Source organism: Lacerta agilis, chromosome Z (assembly GCF_009819535.1).
Source record: "Lacerta agilis isolate rLacAgi1 chromosome Z, rLacAgi1.pri, whole genome shotgun sequence".
NCBI lineage: Eukaryota > Metazoa > Chordata > Lepidosauria > Squamata > Lacertidae > Lacerta > Lacerta agilis.
Window position 1 is genome coordinate 10,142,357 of NC_046331.1, and position 25,674 is coordinate 10,168,030.

Below are 25,674 nucleotides of genomic sequence, written 5' to 3' on the forward strand. Positions count from 1 at the left end.
TTTGACCAAGCTTTTTTAAACAGACCTCTTTAATCTCTTACTATATTACATTTGGCTACCGTGATTCTATACTTTCCTCTGCCCTGACATTTAAAAAAAAAACACAACAACAACCAGGTTTAATTCAGTTTTAAAATCATTTTACCAACATCTTAGTTGCTGTGTGAGCAGAAATACTGAAGGGTAGCTTAGAAATTAATAAATCTAATAATGAATGTGTATCATCTAAAGGTGGGGTGGAGAACCTATGATCATCCAGATGCTGGGATTATGACTGCATGTCTCTAAAGCAGAGTAACACCTAAATATAACAAGCCGGGCCATCTAGCCTGGTGCAGAGAGCATGTCCATCGCAGATGTTGCTGGACTACAACTCCCATCATCCTCAGTAGCTGGCCATGCTGGCTAGGGTTGATGGGAGCTGCAGTCTAGCAACACCTGGAGGGCCACAAGTACCCCTGTTTCTTTATATTGTGGGCTAACAGTGTGTCCCCACAGTTGCTGGAACCTGCAGGACAGGAGAGTGTTCTTGCCCTTGTTTACAGCATGAGGGTTACCCATTGGGGCAACTGGTTGGCCACTGTGAGAACAGGATGCTGGCCTAGATGGGCTATTTGCCTGATCCAGCAGGGCTCTTCTTATGTTCATTATTATTATTATTATTATTGAAAAACCCAATGCATTCACTCAAGCTTTGCTGAAGTGAAGTTCTTTGCTCCCCCAAATTTCACAACCCTAGGTATAGGATGCAGGCAGGTGAAGACTTTCTTGTTCAAACAGGCTTTGGGAACTGACTGCTTTTAATGAAAGTGCTGGTGCCATGGTGTTTTCATTGTAATTATTGCTACATTTTAAACAGATTATATATATGCGCTTAGTTTTCATTACATCAATATTTTTCTATGCTTTTATCTGTAAGCCATCTCCTTTTAATAATGATAACGCAGAAATGGGAATGCCATTTTGGCTATTTTTTTTCTGCGGTGGGAACTCAGCGGGTGCCTGAGAATGGATCTCACTGGGTCGCCCCCCCCATCAACAGCTGCCATATTGTTTCTCCCAGCATGCTCTGGAATTACACTATATCAGTAATGTAGCATTGCTCCATGGGGCAATTCAAAGAGAAAATATGGCAGCTGTCATTGAAAAGAGCCACTTCAAAATTTATCACCCACCCCTGAAGAGAGAAAGTGTGTAAGTAGTTTACCCACCCACTCCCTCCACACTCTCTTTCATTTCAACACCCCCCTGCCAACAAAAACCAGTAAAAAGTTCTCACTTCTGGCTATAGAAGTAATGAAGGGTCTCAGAAAGCGTCATATAGAGTAGGGGTAGGCAACCTAAGGCCCGTGGGCCGGATGCAGCCCATGGGCCTTCTCAATCCGGCCCGCAGACGGTCCAGGAATCGGCGTATTTTTACATGAGTAGCATGTGTCCTTTTCTTTAAAATGAATCTCTGGGTTATTTGTGGGGCATAGGAATTCGTTCATATTCCCCCCCCCCAAATATATAGTCTGGCCCACCACATGGTCTGAGGGACGGTAGACCGGCCCACGGCTGACCCCTGATATAGAGACACACTGGAGGGTGGTCCATTAGTTAACAGTGGTACACCACCCAACCAACCTCAGTCTGCCCTCAGCCTAACACTCCAGGTTCAATCCCTGGCAGCTGCAGGTGGGGCTGGGCATGTCCTGTCTGAAACCCTGGAGACCTGCAGCCAGTCAACCTATTTATTTATTTAAATTTGTATACCTTCCTTAATCCGAAGATCACAGGGCAGTTCACAACATAAAAATACAAAATGGCAATGCAAAATAATGGTCTCACTCAATATAATGTGGTTTCCTTATATCCTTATATGAGTTGTGGTTGATTGCTTTTGAAGGTCCCATTGGAAGGCAAATCACAGGCAAATGTCAAGCCAATTTTTTTAAATACACCGGAAAGATAAAGAGCCACTAGTGCCAGACCACCAGAGTTAGACACTTATGCCTTCTTTTGCAAAACTGAAGCCAACATCAACGTATTTTAAGTTTCTCGTCCAGGCAGGGCTCTGCAGGGAGGGCCAACTGTTATAAGCGTTTGTAAATGTTTAAAACTCTCATTGAAGCCCATTAAAATATAAGCTCACACTGCTCTTAAGTTCCCCTGCTTCTCCCTCAGCTCCTTTAAGCGACTCTCAGAGCCACACATACACACACACCCCAGTTCACCCTAGGCTGTAGATGAAACCCACTGAGTTGGAACCACTTCATGTACTTTGACATCCAAGAAAGATGCAAATCGTGTGGGTTCTGTTAAACAACATTCTGGAAACAGCCTCTGGGCTCTGTTCTCTCCCTACAGCTGGAGGCATAAAGCTTCCAAATACAGAAGCGCCGCTGCAGGTTGCGAACGTGATCTGTGCGGGAGGCACATTCACAACCCACAGCGTTTGCAACCTGCAGCTTCTGTGCATATCGCGATTTAGCACTTCTGTGCATGCGCTGAAACCCCGAAGTAACCCATTCTGGTACTTCCGGGTTTGGTGTGGTGCGCAACCGGAAAACGCACAACTTGAAGCAGCCGTAACCCGGGGTATGACTGTACCACTTGATGGGAATTGCAAGAGGAAGAGTGCTACTGTGCTCAGATCCTACTTATGGAGATCCTACAAGTAGGATCCCATACTGCGCTCAGATCCTTTCCATTTGGGATATCCAGCTGGCCATGGTGAGAAAAGGATGCTGTACCAGATGGGCCACTGACGTGATCCAGCAGGTATTTCTGATGTTCTATGGAGCCAACCCTGCTAACAGGTCTGGCTGCTTGCCCCTCTGCCCAGTATTTCGTTCTCTTGGCTGGCAGTGGCATTCCAAGGTAATGAGCAAAGAGAAAGCCCCCTTTCCCCATTGCTATTTACATTACCCTTTTAACTGGAAATACCTTGGGTTGAATCTAAGACCATGGGAAGATATCCTCTACCAGGCTTGAAACTCAGCCATCCAATTAAGCATCTTCTACTTTGACTGCTGCTTATGAGCCATACTTACATTCCACAGATTCTGGGTTTGATAAGTGTATTAAGAACTACCATAGCTCAGTGGTAGAACACCTGCTTTGCTTGTAGAAGGTCCTGAGCTCAACCCCTATTGTCTCCAGGGATGGCTGGGGAAAGCTCCTGCCCGAAACCCTGGAAAACCACTGCCAGTAAGTGTAGATAATACTGAGCCAGATGGAGCAATGGCCTGGATATAAGGTTGTTGTTGTTGTTGATCAGTCGTTCAGTCGTGTCCGACTCTTTGTGACAACATGGACCAGAGCACGCCAGGCACCCCTATCCTCCACTGGGACAAATATAGGGCGGTACCTTATATCAATGCTCTCCTTCATGGATCACTGCCTTGTCGTGGCGAAGGGGCTTGAATAACTCAGGGAAGCTATGAGCTATGCCGTGCAGGGCCACCCAAGATGGACAGGTCATAGCGGAGAGTTTAGACTAAATGTGATCCACGTGGAGAAGGAACTGGCAAGCCACTTCAGTATCCCTGCCAAGAAAACTCCATGGACAAAGACAACAGGATTGATATAAGGTACCGCCCTATATTTGTAATAATCACAATCTTATGTGCCTCCCTACCTCTAGCCAAGTAACTCGTATTTGGAGGTAGACTGCCCATGAACCTGGAGGGTCCATTGACCATTGGTGCTGTTGATATACACAATTATGGGAGACTAATCCAACAAAGTGCCAGCAGGGTTCTTCTTACGTACTTGTGTCCCTGACCTCTGACTCACCACCTCGACACACTAGGTTAGATGCTGCTTCCCACCCATCTTTCTGACATTATGTCTAGCAATCACATGAGCATGTTTCACATACCCACAGGATCAAAAGCTATTTGGCACTCAAGGATCAGAGCTGGGAAGGGAGGAGAGGCGAAATTCAACATTAACATGCAGAAGTTGAGACCAAAATCCCCAGTCCTGGGCAAGTGGGACGTGAAACGCAGCCGACGCATCTTTTTCGCAATCGGAGTGTGTTCCATTTCCCAAAGCGTTTGTCACAAGCTGATAACTTTTTTGTTGTTGTTGCATGGATGTTAAGTACAATTATATCTGCCATGCTGTGGGGGGGGGGGAGGAACACACAAACACAGAGAGAAAGGAATGACATCTTTGCTTGAAGCTGACAAATTGTTTCAAGGATAGCAAGAGAGGCACTGCAGGAATGAATTCCAAGCATGCCAAGGGTAAGACAGACAAATCCGTCCATTTTTGGTTCTTTCAAGTTAATAATTTCCCCTCCTAGTTGTAAGTTCACTCCCATGAATCTCTGCACCAGTTTGTGATTTAATTCTGTTTAGAAAAAGCACGCGCACAACACATTATCTCCCCCTATGAGGAAAGGTGCAATGTTTGGAATTTTTTAGTTTAGAGAAAAGGTGAGTAAGAGGTGATATGTTAGAAGTTTATAAAATGATGCATGGCATGGAGAAAGTTTTTCTCCTCTCATAACACTAGAACCTGTGGACATCCAAAGGCAGCTGAATGTTGGAATACAGATAAAAGGAAGTACTTCTTTATGCAGTACAGTGGTACCTCGACTTACGAATTACTCAACATATGAATTTTTTGACTTAAGGATGAAAAAAGTGCCTGCACGCCTACGAATTTTTCGACATCCGAAGGACATCCGTTGGCGGTTTTAGATGGGGTTTACTCGCCTTACGAATTTTAGATGCGGTTTACTCGACTTATGATTTTTTTCCGAATTTTTTGTTTCCAATGCATTCCTATGGGGGAAATCGTTTTTTTTGACTTACGAATTTTTCGACCTACGAATGTGCATTTGGAACGGATTAAATTCGTAAGTCGGGGTACCACTGTATAGAGAGAAAGATGCATACTTTATTCAGAGCTCTATCTTCTTCTTTTTTAGGATGAATTTCCTCCTGTTTGACCAAGTCTGTCTACTATACTAACCTTAAATCTAAGGAGACAGAAGTTAAGTATTTAAGAAGTAAGTATTTACTCGACTTACGAATTTTTCTGAATTTTTCGTTTCCAATGCATTCCTATGGGGAAAATCGCTTTTTTCAACTTACGAATTTTTCGAACTACGAATGTGCATTTGGAACGGATTAAATTCGTAAGTTGAGGTACCACTGTACGTAGCTAAACTGAGGAATGTTCTCCTGCCGGAGGCAGTGATGGCCACCAACTTAGATGCCTTTAAAAGAGGATTAGACAAATGGGGAAAGCTAATGATGGCTACTTGCCAAGATGGCTATGCTCTGCCTCCATAGTGGGAGGTGGTAGTCCTTCCAAATATCAGTTACTGAAAACCACAGGAGGAGAGAGTGCTGTTGCCCTCTGGTTCCCACAAGCATCTAGCTGGCCACTGTGAAAACAGAATGCTGGACCAGATGGGTCATTGGCCTGATCCAGCAGGCTCTCTTTATGCTCTTAAAGTACTTCCTTGCCCAGCATAGCTAAACTGTGGAATGTGCTCCCATAGGAGGCAGTGATGACCACCAACTTGGATAGCTTTAAAGGAGGATCAGAAAATTTATTGGAGGAATAGGCTATCAATAGCTACAAGTCCAGGGGTCGGCAAAGTTTTTGTGGCTTGGGCTGGCTCATGGTCCCGCAGACACCGCGGTGGGCCCGAGTGTGTATGTGTGTGTGTGCATGCGCAAACGCTATTTTCGGTGCTCCTTCCGGCGTGGAGGAGGCATGCGCAGCTTCCCATTGGCTTCAGGAGCATCCTCCAGCCAATGGGAAGTCGGCCAGTGTCGCGGAAGGCGGTCCCCGCTCTACCCCATGCTGGTTTAGCACGGCGCAAAGGAGCTGACCGACCAGGCGGTGGGGGTCCATGGGCCGGTTAAACAACCCCCATGGGCCACTTGTGGCCCATGGGCCTTAGGCTGCTGACTCCTGTACTAGTCACAATGTCAGAGGCAGTATGTTTCTGAATACTAGTTGCTAGGAACCCTTTATATTGCTTGTTGAAGTGGGAATATGGCAACTAGTGCTAGCATATATATATAATGCTTTTTATTCTATTACAGTTAAAAAATCCCACTGGTAATGGAGAATTCGAGAAGAGACTCACCTGGGGAGGTTAGCAGCTGGCGTTGTAGCTGGAGCTTGTGGAGAAGGTGTCGTGGGCTGAGACGATTCATGGTTCCTGGGGACTTTGCCCATGCGGTACCATATGCCCATATTGTTCAGTTCCCTTTGCAGCAGATAAGAGAAGACAATCAGCCACACAGCTCAAGTCAATGGTCAAGGTAACAAACATGATAGCACTTGGAGGTCTTGACAAGCAATCGGAGTGGGGTCCCTTTGGTAGGGAATGCTGGACTCCTATCTGGAAAAACCTCAGTTCCAAAATTCCTGACTTAAAGGGTGAGGAGGAGATGGGACCCTTACCCAATGAACGTATACTGCGGAGGGGCTTGTTTGCCCCGGCCCAGGATCCGAATATCGCAAATTGCGGCCTCCGTAGAATCCCGCGGAATGAACTTGATGCACAGCCTCTTCTTCCGGAAAGCAGTTTCTTCTGCAAAACGCCACAGCGTGAGAGTTCAGGGGTAGATTCCCTCTTCTCTTACTCCAAACCTCTCTACAAAACCCTTATCTTCTTTAAGTGTAGCCATCCTCTGAACACCCCAACGCCGCCCCCCCCCACAATGCCTTGTAGTACTCCCTGATTTTTATACCAATACAGTCATACCTCGGGTTACGGCTGCTTCAGGTTGCGTTTTTTCAGGTTAAGAACACGGCACTGCGTGCGCACATGCAGAAGTATTCTGCGCGATTCGCCCATGTGCAAAAAAGCAGCTCTGGTTGCGGACTTTTCGGGGTGCGAACGACAACCCGGAACGGATCGTGTTCGCAACCAGAGGTACCACTGTAGTGGATATTGATGCTGTTTTAAGTAATTGTATGTAAATCATTTGATGTATTATGTTTCTTCTACATGCATATTCAGGGGTTACCTGGCAGGTAAAGATACCAACCTCATGTAGTAGACCTGATGATGATTTATAGATCGCTCAATATGTGAAAAACGCAGAATGGTTCAGAGTACATAAAAATATCCAAATCATAAAATCATGGAGTTGGAAGGTAACCCAAGGGTCATCTAGTCCAACCCATTGTATTCTTGCATTGCAGGGGGTTGAACTAAATGACCCTTAGGGTCCCTTCCAACTTGGTAATTCTATGATTCATTTATTTTTACCTACTGTAACTTGCTTCAAGATCTTCAGATAGCAAATGGTCCATAAATCATCATCAGGTCTACTTCGTTATGTTGGCATCTTTACACATCGGACAACCCCTGAGCCCATGTACAATTATTATTTCTTCTTCTTCTCTTTCTGTGGAGACCAACCTAGAACCTGGACTGCATCATCAAAGGGATCTGGTAGCCCACCGACCCTCCTCCCCACTTGACTGCGGTGCACAGCCTCTAAATCCAAGCCACACAAATTATAGTGTGGGAGCAAATCTGGGATGAAACACATGAGACGGACAGAATTCCCAGAGCAGTGGTCACCACTACGAAGCACCTTCTCTAAGAGGGTATGCACAGAATCCGTTCACCGCAAAGACCAACAGTCTCAACTCACGTGTGTCCATGGTCTCTTGGATAGGAATGAAGCCAACAGGCAACGTGTCCTTGATATCAATGAGCTTCATATCGACCAAGACATTGCCCAGGTGGCTCTGTGGGAGACAGAAGGAAAGTGATGGCCAAGAGGTGATGAAACCCAAACAAAATGACAATTCTTAGAACTGAGTGCGCAGTTATGCACCTGCCCCACGTACGCAGTGTGCAAATGGAGCAAGAACCTGTCAGAATCGAAAGGACTAGAAACTTAATTCCTCTTTTATTATTACTATTATTAAAAGTGCCATTCCCAGGACGCCAAATTCCACAACCAGGTTTGTATCCAACAAATAATAATAATAATAATAATAATAATAATAATAATAATAATATTTATACCCCGCCCTTCCCAGCCAGAAAACCGGGCTCAGGGCGGCTAACATCAATTAAAATCACAGCAAGAAACATAAAAACGATCAATTTAAAATAACAGATTAAAATACAAATTTAAAAATTCAATTAAAACTGCAGGTCTCAATTTCAAAATATCCCACCAATAAAAGATGAAGCATAAATATTAAACAGAAACCAACCCAAAGGCCAGGTGGAACAGCTCCGTCTTGCAGGCCCTGCGGAAAGATGCCAAATCCCGCAGGGCCCTGGTCTCTTGTGATAGGCTGTTCCACCAAGTCGGGGCCAATATTGAGAAGGCCCTGGCCCTAGTTGAGGCCAACCTAACGTCTTTGTTGCTCGGGACCTGTGCTTATGTCATGATTTCCCGCAAATAACTTTGGGAGCTGTAGTTTGTTAAGTATGCTGAGAGTTGTTAGGAGACCCCTTACAAAAGCTACAATTCTCAGAATAGTTTAACAATTAATCTCTCTTTCCGGGGACTCTGGAAATCATAGCTCTGGGAAGGGAATATAGGTGTTCTAACAGCTGTCAGAACCTTCTGACAGTAAGAGCTGTTTGACAGTGGAATGGACTCCCACGAGGGTGAACTCTCCTTCCTTGGATGTTTTTAAGCAGAGGCCACCTGTCTATTGGATCTAGTTGAAATTCCATCACTGCAGGGGTTTGGGTTGGACGACCCATAGAATCCAGCTATGATTCTATGATTCACCTAGTCCAACTCCACTCAACCTGCTGCCCAGCTGTGGGGGGATTTTTTTTTTTTTAAATTAATTTTAATCAATTATGTGTTACCATGCTTCTGGGGTGGGGAAAGCTATCCAAGTACTTTGGGATTCAGTGGGGGATGCATTTGGGGACAGGGAAAGGGGCAAAAAGGCTGCCTTCAAAATTTAAATGGGGAACAAATCTGGCTGCATACACACCATGCATTTAAACCACATGACTTCCCTCAAAGAATGCTGGGAACTGTAATTTACTACCCACAGTGCTACAATTCCCAGCACCCTTAAACTACAACTCCCAAGATTCAATTTTGGGGTGTGTGTGTGTGTGAAGTCATGTGATTTAGATTTGTTCTGTGTACATGGCCATCGTGACATTGAAAGAACCCTACTTTGATAAAACAAACTTTTGGGGAGAGTGAGGGTTGTAGCTGATGCTGGTCCTACTCATCAAGTGGACCCACCAAAGTTAATTGGAAACAACTACCTTAGATTCATTCATATGAATGGGTCTACTCTAGAGAAGGACCAGTACTGGACACAACCCAGGTTGTTTAAACGTATCCAGCAAACAGCTCTTATCTGGAGAGCAAAGACATATGTAATGAATCTGGCTAATTAGCTCTACATGTATTTCGTTGCAAGGTCCAAAAACAAGAAAAGTTCCTGGGGGGAAAGAAAGAAGAGTAGCATCTGCAAGCCAGCTGGAACAAGGAACAGTACATGGAATCCAAACTGACGTCTTCCCTGATTAATCAAGCACTGGAGAAAGAAAAACCTCACGAACACACCAACAGATCCTCTGGTGTTCGGGCTGTGAGTGCCGTTCCTTAATGTATCCGAAAAGGTGCAATGTACACAGAAAGTGGGAGGAACCTGTAGGCTTGAGGGGGAAATCCTAATGTCTGTAAAAGTGCAAAAAAATAAATAAATTGCGAGGAGGGGAACAAAGCAGGGGGCGGAAGGCAAGCCCAGCCCAGTTAAGACTGGGTGTGGTCAATGGCCATGGAATGCTGATGGAATGAGCAGGAGGAATAGAAAAGTGGAGGAAGGGGGAATGGAATGCACTTCACACTGCAACTGTCTGTTGCAGTTTCCACCTCGCTTTTTAGCCTTTACAAGTAACACAGGGGTTGCCCATTTGGTGCCCTCCAGATGTTCCTAGATTGCAATTCCCGTAAGTTCCAGACAGCATGGCCAATTAATCAGGTATGATGGGAGCTGGAGCTCAGGAACATCCGAAAGGCAGCACACTTGACTGCCTTTGAGTCAGCATTCCCCAATACTGCCTATGTGGGTCAGTATTTAGGATCCTCCCATTCCAACAGTATCCCATGAAAAGATGTCTGCATACCACTTGCTGGAACATCTTTTTAAAGGGGTGACTTGCAAAAGTCACATTTCCGTTGTTTTTTTTTTTTAAAGAAACACTTAAGACTACTTAATCACAAAACTCCCTTAAGCAGCAAAACGTGTGAGCTTTTATTCCACCATCAGGACACCTGAGATCGAAGAATGTTTGAGTATCAGTGAGAAAATCAGTACTGATGCCAAACAGGCCGCATCTTAACTCAAAATGGAGTGGGTGGTAGTAGTCTTAAAGAAGGAACAAATCACTTGAAAAATATCCATATATAATGTGACGGTTTCTCCTTCAGTGGGATATCAAAACATTAATGCAGCATGTGAACAGTAAATTTACCTGCTTACCTGTGGCGAGTTGAAAACCTTCAAAAGGAAACCAGGAAAGAAAGCTTGATAGAAATTTGGTTTGTTGTGTTTCCTGCTACAACCTTTCTTTTCCCCTGACCAGCCCAGGAAACAAACACCCAAGCTTGATTTTAGGAAAACCAGTGTTTGGGACAAAGAAGCAAGCCACTCACATTCTCTTTAGAAAAGGTCCGTGTGAAGCACAAATATCGTGTGACCTTGGATTTAAACAGGCCATCTTTCCAGAGGTCAGCATCCAAGCCATCTGCCGTCTGTGCAACCTAGAAAAAATATCAACAGCCAAGGGTTGGAGGAGGAGAAAATGAGGACAGGTGAAGCACACTATAGCTAATACAGGGGCACAGCTCGCCTTTTACACCCAATTAACGCTGGCCCTAGGCTTTTATTACCTCATTAAGTCTCCCTCCTCCAATGCAGAGAAGGATCAAAAGCAAAGTGGGGGTGTCAGTCCTAAAAATACTGTCACCAGCAAGTCAACAGATTAAAGAGAACCCCCACGTAAAATATTAATCAAGTTAAAACTACCGTTGGCCACTACTTCTTGAGGTGGTTTGAAGATTAAAGGGAGAAACACAAAAGCCTTTGTCCACCCTCACAGGCCTGTGGTTCGAAAAACTAAGGGAAATTGGTCACATGGTGTGCTGGCAGAAATACTGCCTGCTAGGTAGCCAGTTAGGGACGCAGGTTGCACTGTGGTCTAAACCACTGAGCCTTCGGCTTGCCGATCAGAAGGTCGGAGGTTTGAATCTCCGCGGCGGGGTGAGCTCCCGTTGCTCGGTCCCTGCTCCTGCCAACCTAGCAGTTCAAAAGCACATCAAGTGCAAGTAGATAAATAGGTACCACTCCAGAGGGAAGGTAAACAGTGTTTCTGTGCGCTGCTCTGGTTTCGCCAGAAGCGGCTTAGTCATGCTGCCACATGACCCAGAAGCTGTACGCCGGCGTACAGTAAAGTGAGACGAGCGCCGCAACCCCAGAGTCATCTGCAACTGGACTTAACGGTCAAGGGTCCCTTTACCTTTACCTTTAGGCAGCCAGTTAATCCACCCTTCAATTTAGACAACCCTTTGAAGATTTGGTGCTGGGGTGCAGGGAGTTCATAAATATAACACATTGACAAGATATGGTGCAAGTCCAGCATGAAGAGTCTGGTCAGTGATAGGCTGGAGAAAGTCATGTGTTCTTCTCTGACCCCTATATAAAAATTCCAGCACCGGCTTCTTCACAGGATGGAGCAACTGAAGTGGCTTTGCTACTGTTGTCTGATAGGCATGGACTGCCCAGCTTGAGCTGTATCTGAAGCGCTGTTGTTAAGTCTGACTCAAACACATGCTAAGTTGTCAGAAGCCTTCATTCAACAATAGCAGCTATCGCTTAAGATGGTGACAGGGACTGTCGTCAACTGGAGAACCCCATCTGAGCCCCTCTCTCTGAACACTGACTGATGCTTGCCAGTTTGTCTTGCATGCTTTTATTTATTCAATCAGATGATTTCTCACTTAAGGCAATTCATATGCCCACCTTCCTTTTCAAAGAAACTCTTCTCCTTCTTTGCAATGGCAGGAAGAAAGAAGAATTCACAGCATACTCTCTATAAGCCACTGGCGCTGCAGCTAGAACCCCAGTTCCACTAGAAGGGAAGTGAGGTAGCAGTTCTCAAGAAGTTGCAGTGGAACTCTCTAGCTAACCATCCCATGTCAGAATCAGCAGCTACTACAGGCAAATAGAGGCTTCTGACCATTTAGGCTTTCTGTGAGAACCAAAGAAGTGATTCTGTTGGAGCCACCCAGAATGCTTAATGGCAGAGTAGGGATCTGAACTCAGGTTCCCTCCACCCCACATAAAAAGAACAATTCTCATTCCTCTTAAGGGAGATATGTGAGGCACCACCACCCACTAAATGCCATTCCTTCCTTAGCAGTTCGTGTGGGCTGTGCACCACTCCATTTGCTCACTCACTGTTCTTTCGTCAAGCCTACTGGCAACCATGAGAACTACAGTATGCTTACAAAACTAAGGTACAGTGGTACCTCGGCTTACGAATTACTCAACATACGAATTTTTCGACTTACGAATGAAAAAAGTGCCCGCACGCCTACGATTTTTTTGACATCCGAAGGACATCCGTTGGTGGTTTTAGATGGGGTTTACTTGACTTATGAATTTTAGATGCGGTTTACTTGACTTACGAATTTTTCTGAATTTTTCGTTTCCAATGCATTCCTATGGGGAAATCGCTTTTTTCGACTTACGAATTTTTCAACTTACGAATGTGCATTCGGAACGGATTAAATTCGTAAGTCGAGGTACCACTGTATATAGAGAAAGATGCATACTTTATTCAGAGCTCTATCTTCTTCTTTTTTAGGATGAATTTCCTCCTGTTTGACAAAGTCTGTCTACTATACTAACCTTAAATCTAAGGAGACAGAAGTATTTAAGAGCAAATACTTATTTCTTCCAGCCTAATCAACACTGCTTTTTGTTAGCAACACAGATGATAACATTAAGGGACTCAAGAAAACGGTCACAAGTCATATTGGTGTGACCAATATAATCCCTACAAAATAACGACATGTCTAGACAACTTTGCTATTTTTAGCTTCAAGGTTTGCATTTTCTTTAAAAAAAATTTTTTTTAATCCTCTTACAAAAGTAATGTTGTTATCAGCATGATCAATGTGAGGGTTCGGGATGAAAGGCTAATCTAATTACTGGCATATGTTCTTAAGATCCTGTTTGTACTACCTTCAGAGACAGGCTTTTAAAGCCTGAGTTTCTCTTTGTGTTCTCTCTCTCTCTCTCTCTCTCTCTCTCTCACACACACACACACACACAAACACAAACTTCAATAAGGCTAAATTGAAGGTTCCTGTTTTGATCGCTCCTTGTTTAATGCTGAGCGCCCAATTGATTATTTATTTCCCTTGATTCCAGGTGAATGAACATAGGTCAGAGCAACGGCAACAGCTTTGCATGCAGAAGGTTCAAAGGTTTCAATCCCTGGCATCTCCAAGTAGAGCTGGGAACGTCCCCTGCCTGAAACCCTGGGGAGCTGCTGCCAATAAGAGTTGGAATGCAAGAGAAATCTGGTCTGTGCCTTTTATTTCCATGTGAACTCACCTATTTCATACTCCGGAAACGAACTGCACTCCTGTGAATTTTGTTTTTGTTGGACTACAACTTCCATTATCCCCACCTAGCAGGACCAGTGGTAAGGTATGATGGGAATTGTAGTCCAAAATCAGCTGGAAACCCAAGTTTGCGAAACCCTGGTTTACAACATTTGAAGTTAAAAGAAGAAAATTCCCAAGCTGGTTGCAAGGAAGTGAAAAGGAAGCAAAATAAAAAATAAAAGAGAAAGTTCATTTACCTCCCCCTGAATTTCCTCCCCTAAAGCCACTTTGAAGGGAAAATATTTGCCGCAAGATGTAGCCAAGACAGGATGTCAGTGACACAATTACATTTCTATGCAGATAAAGCTTGTGATCAAATACCTCCTTGGATAAGAGGGGTGAAGTCCATTCTCTAAAAACAGAAGTAGCCAAATCCAAAACTAGAATAATCCAGCATAAAGGAAGAGTCTGGGGCATTTGCCAATGTAGAACCACTCCAACAGAGATAAAGTATGCTGAGTGTTGGAAGATTCAGGACGAAAGGATTTCTTCACACATTCCACAGCTAAACTATGGAAATTGCTTCCACACGATGCAGTGCTGGCCACCAACGTGGGTGGCTTGAAAGGAGCGTTAAGCAAAAACATGGAGTATCGAGCTATAAAAGGGTACTAGCCATGATGGCAACATTCTGCCTCCACCGCCAAAGAAAGCATGCTTCTGAATACCAGATGCTGGGAAACACAAGTGGGGGAAACGCTATTGTACTCAGGTCCTGCCTGCAGGCTTCCCATTGGGGCATCCAGTTGGCAACTGTGAGAACATGAGGCTGAACCAAATGGGCCACTGGCCTGATCCAGTTCTTAGGAGCTCATAACTAGAGGTGGGAAATTATTTTCACTTGTGTATTTGCATGTGAAGGATGGAGGAGGAGAAATAGCAAAGTCCAGGGTTCCAAAAACGTATTTATATATTACTACGTCCTTCCATTTCAGACGTTCAGGCTGTGTGCGCCGAGGCACTTGCCTGGGTGCTAAGCTCCATGGGTGAGCACCTTCTCTTGCTCCCATCAGCACCAGAAGTTGGTAACAGGTGGCTGCTTCCACATTGTGGGATTTCCTCCCATGACACATTAGACAGGCTACCTCTTTGGAATCCTTCCACTGGCAAGAGAAGACCTTCCCCTTCAGAAAGGCCTTTGAAAACTAAGGTGCAGGCAATGCGGGCCACTGGGCTACTGGATACTAGTTGCTGGCTCTGAATATGCTTCGATGCATTTTGACTATTGTTTTTAAACCAGTTTGTTTTTATTACTTTTTATAGGACCCTTGAATCAACTTGGGAGAAAAGTGGAATGGAATGGGTGGAATTGGAATGGAAAGGAATGGAATGGAATGAAACAACAACAAACAACAACTATTATTATTATTATTATTATTATTATTATTATTATTATTATTATTATTTAGCCAAAATTGTGCCATCCACACAGAAAAAGGAAGCTGTCAGCAGGTTCAAGAGAACCTGAAGGTGTTCAGAAAGTATTTTTTAAAATATCTTTAGAAAAAAAAATCCTGCCCCGTTACAAATGTGGGCAAAAACAATGAATGCAGATTTTACCTTTGTACAGCAGCCTAGATTTCACACACATACACCTCTATCTACAATCCAGAGATGAAAGGGGCATAATCAAAGTTTAAAGGACACATTCCAAAGGAAGATATGGAGTCAGCTGGTGTCAGTGAGAGGTGCGGCCTTGAGACAGGGGTGTTGCTGAGGATGACATATATGCTGGGAGAATCCCTAGGACCAGGTAGAAAGGTCTGGAAGGTCACATTTGGCCCCAAGGGCTGAAGTTTCAGCCTCAGGACAAGTGTCAGAGAAATTAAACTCAGAAGGTTTGCACCAAGATAAATTGTGTCCTTGAACTCCCAGTTCCTTCCTTCCTCTTTAAATGGAGTGTTACTTAATTACTTGAAGGGAACTGAGCAGGATAACTTGAAAGAAGACACTTAAAGCAACCTCATCACAAGGCAAACAGAAGCCTAAGGAGGTGAGAGAAGGAGCAATTAAGAAATGAGTAACAGCAGCCAAGTCTAAGTAGCTCTTTATCACCCCACAGATTGAGGGCACATTCACAAGGCCCTTGTATATGCCATACTACAAACAGCTACCAATACAGCCACTGTCACAACACACATTTATAGCACTATTATACCGCATTAAACATGCATGGCTCCCCCAAAGCATCCTGGGAGCTGCAGTTTATTAAAGGTAATGAGAGCTGTAAGGGGATCCCTATTCCCCTTGTTATAAGAATTCTAAGGTTTCAAATATAGAATAAATGTTCATAAATGTGCAAGGTAAACACACATACATAAGCTATTTAAACCCCAGCTGCACCAGTCCTTGTCAAAACCATCTCACCTCCCTCACCACAGATACATGCAGGTTAAGTTGCAATCTGTACGCTGAAAATTGTACACAGACGTACAGATTTCCTCCTCTGCCACCAGTGCACAAAACGTTTGTTAGCCCCTCCAAGTTCAACAGATAAATTAAAAGCTTCTAGGGAGCCGCCCTTCTTGCTAACAATTTGAGATAATTAACAGAAGCCACAAGTCATTTCATTTCCTGCTATAGCTTGAAAAGAAGCTCCTGTATTTATCTTTGGGGACTTGTTAATGGTTTTTAAGGACATGCCATTTAAATAATTAACACACGCGCACACACAAAGCAGGAGGTCCTGTCTACAAAATACCAATAGCTTTTAGCAAAGCAAACCGTTCTCTAGTAAATGGAAGACTCCATGTCTAAAGAAGATTTTGATTGGAAGAGGAAGACCACTGAAAACAGTCATCGATTTGGGTAGGGTCACAGAGAGCTCTGACTCTTCATTGGCTCCCACTGACCCAGGAACCCTATAAAGGACCTCCAGGTTACATTCCAGCTCCAGCCTGTGCGGTGCTGTGGTCAGAGTGTGGGACTAAGACCTGGGAGAGGAGGGTTCAAATTCCATCTCAGCCACAGAGCCCATTGGGTGACCTTGGGTCAGTTTCTGTCTCTGATCCCAACCAACCTCATGTGGTTGTTGCAAGGATAAAATGGAGAGGGGAAGTAATGTGTACATCAGCCTTGAGCTCCTCGGATAAGAGGTCTAACTTGCAGCCATTCTCTCTTCTGGGTATTTAAAATGGTGCTGTTTTTGTGCTGGAACTCGCTGGTACATACTACTGTCCAGGGCCGTCTTAAGGAGATCGGCCGCTGTGGCGCGGCGATCCCTCCGGCGCCCCTGGCATGCCACCTCTCCGCAGCCTCCCTCCCACGCTTGCCGCCCCTCGGGAGGGGGGGTGGGCGAGCGGGGGATGAGGGGCGTGGGGCTGGAGCGGCGCAGGGCTCTGCGCGCCCTTCCAGTGCTCCCGGGATGGGAGGCGAGGGCGTCCGGCTCGCAGCCCGCCCGGGAGCGGCATGGGCAGCAGCGGCTGCGCCACTGGCGCGCGAGTGCCCGGCCGACAGCTCGCCCCTGGGGGCGGGTTGGGGAGGGGGGCGCCCGGTATGCTGGCGGGCTCGTCCCTGGGGGGCCCGGCGCCCTGGCGCGCTGCCCCACTAGCCCCTATGGATGAGATGGCCCTGCTACTGTCACTTGTTTTTGCTGCCTGTGGCAGCCATTTTGTGCTGGCGATCACAGCATTTTTATCAGCACCTCATTTTTTTTTATCCTCAAAGAAGCACTGATATAATTCTAAAGCATGGCCCCCACTCAGGGAATGCTACCTGATATCCTCCAATCTATCACTAAGAATGCCACAAAAATCTGCAGGCCTCTTTGATGCGCCAAATATTAGGGCAGGTCACAGCAATTCATTTGCATTTCAGAAGAGAACTTTTTCACTTGTATCCGTTTCTGCAGCTATGGAACTTGTGTAGCGCCCGGGGGAAAGGGTGGGTTGGAATATCACGCATCAATGAATCAACAGAGCTTTTTGCTCATCTAACTACTTTCTCCACCGACTTGTCAGGCAACTTTTTACAGCACACTGCCATTCCCCAGATAGGCGAGGGAATTCCAGTCGAGCAGTCTCCTATGATTTTGATTGATTGAATTGTGTGTTAGCGACCGGCTGTTTTTTTGGGGGGGGGGTTTAAAAAGCAGATTTTCCAACTGCGCAAATTCCCCATCCACGTATCCACAGTGGTGGGACTGTTAAAGCCCAAACAGAGCTTTCAAATCCCCTGGTCCAGCATGAAAATTATTAGGAACATAGGAAGCTGCCTTATACAATGTCAGGTCATTGGTTCATCCAGCTCAGTACTGTCTGCACTGACGGGCATCAGTTATCCAGGATTTCCACCAAGTGTATTTCCCAGCCATACTGGGAGAGGGCAGGGACTGAACCTGGGACTTTCTGCATGCAAAGCAGATGCCCTTCCCCAATCAGGGCTCCCTTGCAGTTTAGTGCTAAAAGCATCAAGTAGGTAACCTGTGCTACCTACCCTCTCTGCTGCATCAAAAGTAGTAGATAAATCTGCTCCCAGGGTTTCCAAATTCTACACCCAGAGAAGCGTAAGTGTCTACAACCTGCATGGATGATGCAAAGGATGAGAGTCTGCATGGTTTTCGCAAGGGTTGTTCAACTCTTGCTAACCAGACGGCTGAGGAATGGAAGATCCATGCACAATCCTTTTCATCCCCCACCAAGCTCTTGAATTTCACCACGGTCCATGCACTTTCAAGAGTTTTATTGCACTTATAAGGACTAGCAACTTGTTGCTTGTTTTGGAATCATGCTTACCGCTCAGGATGGCTTTTGTTTATATGTACACCAAATGATGCAATGCATACAGTTCTATCAAGATCATACAAAAAGGGGGGGGGACATACATTAAATGTTTAGTTTGCATTAATATGAATAAGCAAGGTTGCAATCCTATCCCCTCTTACCTGGGAGTAAGCCCCACTGAATTTGAAAGGACATACTTCGGATTAGACATGGGACTGCATTCTACCATGTTCTACTCACAGTAGACCCACCAAAATTAATGAACCTAACTTAGCTATGATCACTGGGTCTACTCTGAACCAACACTGGCTACTCTAGAATGCCTCTGAGCATATGCTGAGCAAAGGAATTAGTTTTCATCATTTTGGTTGAGCTGAGGTCATTGTACTTTTATGCACAAATCTTCTGATGAGCTCTCTTCATTTCACCCTCCTTGATCAGGTGGGAAAAGTGATTTTCTTTTTGCTATTGTTAAACAATTGCCTGTCAGAAACCCTCACCGATCAGCTTTAGTTGAGATTCCTGAATTACCAGGGGTTGGTCTAAATGACCCTAGGGGTCCCTTCCAACTCTACAATTCTATGATTCTAAAAGCTGTCACAACCCATGTCTACTTTTGAATTCAAACTGGCCTAACTCCTGGGTAAATGCCTAATGTTCCAATTAGTGATAAATTAAAAGGCACCATCCTGCATTCCCCAAATCTATCACCTCCATCCCATCACGTGCTTATAATCTTTTGCAGGTTTCTGAGGAATGTGGGTAGAAGAAAAGAGTCGTATCCCCCCCCCCCCGCACCAAAAATATATTTTTTATGTTAACATTGTTCACAGCTGAATTTATGCAGTCGCTGCTTAGAACGCTCCATCATAGGTTAGGCATCCTTTTTAGCAATCAGAATACATTCTCTAAGACAAGAACCAAAAACCCAGCTGAGCTCCGGGGAGACTTCACACTCTTGTTCAACAACAGTTCATCAGCATCCGCAGTCTCCCCCACCCCCCAAGGATCAGGTTCATGCATCTGCTTTTTTGCTACATACCTCCAGCTGGCTGGTTTCAGATTCCCTGTCCCCCAAAAGCACCCCCCTTCCCAAAATCCAAGCTCAGATACAGGGAAGCATCTGCTCTGGCCGACTCTCTTGAGCTCCTTCCCAGCTTCGCCACCTGTATCCTTACAATACACAGGAGGGGAGCGCTAGACCTGGGAGCAGAATCTGACCCTTGGGACTCTTCCCTAGGTCACTTCCCCTTCCCAGCCACTCCCCCTCCCCTGGCTGGAATGTACGCATGGCATTCCAACAGGCATGAGGTTCCAGAGAGTAGGTGCTGTCACAGGAAAATATAGATTTCTCGCAAGTCCGGAACAAACACTATGCGACACTTGCACGAGCGCCATTCCGCAGAGGTGCTGCTCTGAAGCCTGAAACAATGCATGCTTTCACGTGGAGCCATACATTCTGGGGCAGGTTGTATCCATTTGCAAGGCTCTCAACAAGTTGGGTCCAGAATACCTTAAGGACCACCTGATCCCTTAGACCCCTGCCTGATCCTTGGAATCTCTTGGGGAAGTCTCTGCTGGTGGCCCCCCAGTGGCTCAGGTGCATGGCTTGAAACTACAAAAGTCATGCATTCAGAGGGCTCAAGTCTGTGGAACTCCCACCCACCAGAGACGAGACATGTTTGGTGTTTTACCGTGTTTTTAATATTCTGTTGGGAGCTGCCCAGAGTGGCTAGGGAAACCCAGCCAGATGGGCAGGGTATAAATAATAAATTTCTTCCGTCTTCTTCTTCTTCTTCTTCTTCTTCTTCTTCTTCTTCTTCTTCTTCTTCTTCTTCTTCTTCTTCTTCTTCTTCTGGATGGTGAAGGAGCTGCTGCTGTGACCTGCAACACCTGTGCCATATTTGTTTTCCTGCTACAGAACGTGCAAGATTATACTTGTAGCAGGTGCAAACTGGTTGCCTTGCTGGAATAGAGGGTGCAGCAACTTGAGGCCCACCCAGCCATACTTCAAGCTACAGGACAAGATGCAGAATTTCTCGATACAGCTGAGTGAACTGCACTGGAAGAGCAAGGCAGGTGGGGTGCCCCTAGGGAGGAGGGAGACCGCCCATTCCAAGAGACGAGCCCCTGGAGGAATATGACACAGGAGTGAACAGAGGAGAACATCCAACATGATCAAGGTCTGGAAACCAAGCCTTATGAAGAATGGTTGAGGGAGCTGGGTATGTTTAGCCTGGAAAAGAGGAGACCTTCAAATATCTTAAAGGCTGTCACATGGAAGATGGAGCAAGCTTGTTTTCTCCTGCTCTGGAGGGTAGGACTCGAACCAACGCATTCCAGTTACAAGAAAGGAGATTCCAACTAAACACCAGGAAGAACGTCTTGCATGCATGAGCTGTTCAACAGTAGAACAGACTATCTCGAACTCTGCTTCTTCGGAGGTTTTTAAGCAGAGGTTGGATGACCATCTGTCATGGATGCTTTAGTTGAGATCCCTGCATTGCAGGGGGTTGGACTAGATGACCCTTGGGATTCCCTTCCAATTCTATGATTCTATGAGACAGGCACATGATTCTATGCTGAACTTCAGGAACATGACAAAGTCTTCCTCACTCCAACAGAAAATGCCTGCTGGTCAGCCTTTGCTTTTGTGACCGATCTTTTAATTCTCTGTGTGGTTTATTTATATGCACACTGCTCAGAAATGCAAATGATTAAGCAGTACCTAAACAACACAAGCAGAATAAAAAGAAATTAACGGCAGGCGTGAATAGCCCTCCAGGTTATGGCAGCCACCGGACGGCAAAATCTCCAGAAGACGCTTACTGCATAGCAAAGTGTGTAACATGAACCGAGGTCAGTGGGCAGGAAGCCAACGGGCCTATCGCTACATAGCAAGACTTGTTGCCAGAACAAACAGAAAAATATTTAACCCAGGCAGATCCCCATGCAACAGCAGGAAAGAAGACCAAAACGTGGTAGCCAGTGTTTCACTCTGTATTAAAGGAATAATGTAACCAAGCTCAAGAATATCAATATAAGCATTTGAAAAAACTTCCATTTGCTTCACCACCCCCAAGCTTCTAGTCCAGGGGGTGGTGAACCTCAGGCCTGGGGTTGATTGCAGCATTCCGGGCCTCTCCGTGTGGCTCTTGGAACTCTTCCCAAGGCCATTATACCTCACCGAACCCAAGCATTTTTGCCTGGCAGGAAGGCAAGCTTGGAACTTCGATTGCTGGATGGAAGACAAGACAGGTGTACATGTGTGCTCATGGAAGCCAGGGACCACCTGCCCCACTCACTATGGCACTTGGCCCCCCCCAGGGAAGTTGTCCAGAAGGGAATGTGGCCCCACAAGCTCTAGACCTCAGAGCAAAAGATGGGAGCCTCGCAACTAAAAATCTCATACGCTAGGAAAACTACTTCTTAGTAGGATATGAGGAAGTAAGTTAGCGAGTAAGCAGTGCTTACGGAAGCAACTAGAGACAAGTCATCAGGATGCATGCAGATTTTTCTGTGCACAAAATTTAAAAGAACTCCGACACCCACATAATCCAGATTCAGTGCCATGAAAACTCAGAGAGAGAGAGAGAGATTTAGGATTTTGTATGGGGGGGGGCAGGAATACAAGACAACTCATTTTGTACTTACGACATCGTAATTTGTAGGCGCTCGGTTCCGGGAAGCAACGACCCCGACTCCAGTGATTGGGTCCATGGGCACATCTGGCAAAGCATCAGCAAGTTCTCTAACCTCAGGCATCGTGGACTGTTCCTGAAAGAGTGAAGAAGATTTAGAGGGAGGGCAAGGTCAGCGGGCAAAAAGCCAGTGGGCTGCCCTATCACACAGCATAACAAGAGGTTGCCAAAATAAACACCCTGGGCTGGGCACACCTAACTCAAAGTGGCATTTGCAGCTGATAAAGACTCACTTGAATTGACTCCCTTTTCTGATAGGCTTTCAACTAGGTTCAGCTAAGGATCACTGCCTGAGGAGCAAATGACACCCAAGGGGTGGTAGCCTACTTTTAAAAAAGGAGAAGGAAACTGCACCCAGGTCTGCATATCACCCCATTTGCAAATAATGGGTTTACTCCCTGAAAACTTTTAAGGACTAGAGTCCTTAAGGACTAGTCCCCCAAAAGCTCACAACTGAAGGAGGCAGAACAAGACCAACAGGCTTCAGACCTCAAAGCAGAGTGCAAACATTCAGTGGTACACAAGATTGCAACCCCTGCAAGCACCAGGAGAACCATCAAGTAGGTGGGAGTTCCAGGGGAGTATATCATCGGAGAAGGGGTTGCAGCTGGGTGACAAAGCCCAAGGGGGCAATTAAATCTAGCAAAGAATGTGGAGCAATAGAAAACAGCAATAAATAACTTTTCCTAGTGCTCCAATTTAGGTAAAGGATGACAAGAGGCCCTCCAGCCCTGGCCTAATGGCTTCAGTTCTAAAGCAGCATGTTATGCAATCATTTCCATGTGGTTGGAGACTCAGAACGCTACACCCACATTATACAGCATGCTAACATTGCAAGGGCCCCCATTTAAGGAGACAGGTGACCCCCAGGTGCACAATGAGCACCTGCCTTGGGCCGTCTCTCAGTGGCTAAAGCAAATAGCACAGAATAGTTCACCTAAAACACTGAGCTGCATTCAGGTGACTAGGATCAGACCCACGGGTAGGGGGAAAATCGTAATCTCACAGATCTTAACAAGAGACAAATCGGGCAATAAAGTGATGATGCAGGATACTAATGCAAGGAAGAAATAAAAAGGATTCAAAAGTGGGACGCAGGTTCTTTTAGATTTAAAGTTCACATCAACACCATCTATTTAAAGCATTTTGCTTCCCCCAAAGAACCCTAGGAACTGTAGTCGACACCTCACAGAGCTCCAATCCTTAAAACAAACTACAGTACAGTTCTCAGATTCTATGGGGCTCAAGCCATGGGGCTTTAAATATAGCTTGGGGATGTGACCCAAAGGCAGCCCCCCATCCACAAATGTATATATCCAAAAAAGAAAAAATACATTTTTTTAAAATAGAAGCAATACAATGTAACACTCCCAAAAATGCGGGAATTACAGTAAAAAGACAGGTGTAACACACACGGCGTATCATGACATCCTCAGGGGATAAAAAAGTCCCAATGTTGCCAAATGTCCATAACTGCCATTGTTCTGTGTTATTGTTAGTCTTTGCTGCATGCATATGTAATAAAAGTTCTGCTGTGTGGTGTAAAATTAGTATGCTAACTTTTTTCCTTGAATTGAATTGCAACTAATCACCAAACTTAAAATCATGGAGAAACCTGGTTTGAACAAAGACATTGGGTTCTTATCTCATTATACATAACAAAGCCATCTTTAGCCATCTCACCCCTTGCCTTTCCCTGCAAGACTAATTGCAGCCGTTTAGAGTCGTCAACAGGTTTTCCACACTTATCAGCCTATCACCCATTCCCACCACCCTTCTGAGTAATACCCCTCCCCACTCCCCCACTATATTTAAGGATCTGGTGACTTCTGTTTCAGTGTATCTGAAGAAGTGTGCATGCACACGAAAGCTCATACCAGGAACAAACTCAGTTGGTCTCTAAGGTGCTACTAGAAAGAATTTTCGATTTTTTCCTTGACTAACCCATATTTTACGTGTGATTTTCTCCCATTATTGCTAAAGTCCAAATTCTTTGGTACCAAGCCGATAGGTTTAGGCCATCCAGATTTTTCCGCTGCCGTATGATGTTGCATTTAGCCGCATTTAGGAAATGCGAAGTGAAGTCCTTGGCCTTGATATCCCTATTATGTCCCATAAACATAGAAAACAAAAATTAATTCTGGTGTGGATTCAACACTATCTCCTGTAATACGGTGTTCTTTCAAACTTGGGTCCCCAGGTATTGCTGTTGGACTACAGCTCCCATCATCCTTTGCCACTGGGCTGAGCTGGCTGGAGATGATGCAAACTGTAGTTCCAACGAAGTCTGGGTTGAAGAAGGCCGGTACAGCTGCCACACAGCGCCAGGGATTAGCACAGGGCTGTCAACGTGGGTGTCCTCCAGAAGCTGTGGACTACAACTCCCATCAGCCCCAGCGAAGCTTCAGCACAACATCAGGAGGGCATCGCCCCTGGCTTAGTTGGTGGCTCGTCCCTGTCTTGCCCAACTATGAGTGAAGGATAGTGAGTGGAGCATCTCTTTAAAGCACATAGAACCAAGGCAGGGGTAGAGAATCTCGGGCCGGGAGCCAAGTGAGGCCCTCAAATTCTCTCAGTCCAATCCTCAAGGATCTCTCCCTGCCCAGGCCACAAACCTCACCCTCTCTGAGTGCTGTCAACTGGCTGGAGTGTGTCCTTGAACTGTGATGACGCATTTTCCCTCCCAGGATGGAGTCACAGATGTGTGGAAACCGCTGGTGTGTGCCTGGCTGCTGTGATGCAGCCTTCAATAGGTAAAGGTAAAGGGACCCCTGACCATTAGGTCCAGTCGTGTCCAACTCTGGGGTTGCGGCGCTCATCTCGCGTTACTGGTAGAGGGAGCCGGTGTACAGCTTCCGGGTCATGTGGCCAGCATGACAAAGCCGCTTCTGGTGAACCAGAGCAGCGCAAGGAAATGCCGTTTACCTTCCCGCCGGAGCGGTACCTATTTATCTACTTGCACTTTGATGTGCTTTCGAACTGCTAGGTTGGCAGGAGCAGGGACCGAGCAACGGGAGCTCACTTTCACCTCTGTCCTGACCACCCTTGGCATGCGGCCCTCAGATGTGAATATGGCTGAAAACTGCTGCGCACCCCTGATCTACAGAGCGTCCCCCCTTACTATGTGATCAACCAGCCACTATATATCTAGGGACAAAGAACACTTTGGGTTAACAGTCAGGCGGAGAGACTTAAAAGGTGGTCAAGGCTGGAGGCCTCTCATTTAAAAATAACAAAAACCAAACACATTTTTTTTAGGCTAAGTGAACTAACCTGAACCCTGCAACCATCATCACCTGAGGCCCTTCTTCGTGTGCTAGTGGGTGGCAACAAGAAAGCAGTCATTTTCTGCAGCAGCTCCCCATTTGTGGAATGCTTTCCCCAGGAAGGCTCAGCTGACGCCTTCATTATACATCATCAGGACCGGGCAAAAACATTCCTCTTCTCCCAGGCCTTTGGCTACCGTATTTTTCGCTCCATAGGGCGCACCGGACCATAGGGCGCACCTCGTTTTTAGAGGAGGAAACAAGGAAAATTTTTTTTTCTGGTTTTCCTCCTCTAAAAGCCCCCCCCTTTTTGAGGATCAGCTATAAGTTTTGAAGCTTT

At 45.6% G+C, this 25,674-nt stretch overlaps 1 protein-coding gene and 1 long non-coding RNA gene across 6 annotated transcripts in view; one reads left to right on the forward strand and one right to left on the reverse strand.

Annotated features, from left to right (window-relative positions):
• MVB12B (multivesicular body subunit 12B) overlaps window positions 1-25,674 on the reverse strand; it is a 94,032-nt gene that overhangs the window by 58,037 nt on the left and 10,321 nt on the right. For all 4 annotated transcript variants that reach the window (XM_033138349.1, XM_033138351.1, XM_033138352.1 and 1 more), the window contains exons 2-6: window positions 22,022-22,144; window positions 10,626-10,733; window positions 7,626-7,722; window positions 6,421-6,550; window positions 6,101-6,223 (exon numbers count right to left, since the gene is read on the reverse strand). In XM_033138349.1, the coding sequence (XP_032994240.1) occupies window positions 6,101-6,223; window positions 6,421-6,550; window positions 7,626-7,722; window positions 10,626-10,733; window positions 22,022-22,144 (581 nt within the window). The remainder of the gene's footprint in view (window positions 1-6,100; window positions 6,224-6,420; window positions 6,551-7,625; window positions 7,723-10,625; window positions 10,734-22,021; window positions 22,145-25,674) is intronic.
• On the forward strand, window positions 6,201-9,559 carry LOC117040501. Of its 2 annotated transcripts, none has more exons than XR_004425848.1 (2): window positions 6,201-6,278; window positions 9,388-9,559. It is a non-coding gene; the product is annotated as an uncharacterized LOC117040501 (long non-coding RNA). The 2 variants fall into 2 exon arrangements; XR_004425849.1 differs by lacking the exon at window positions 6,201-6,278 and adding an exon at window positions 7,680-7,756.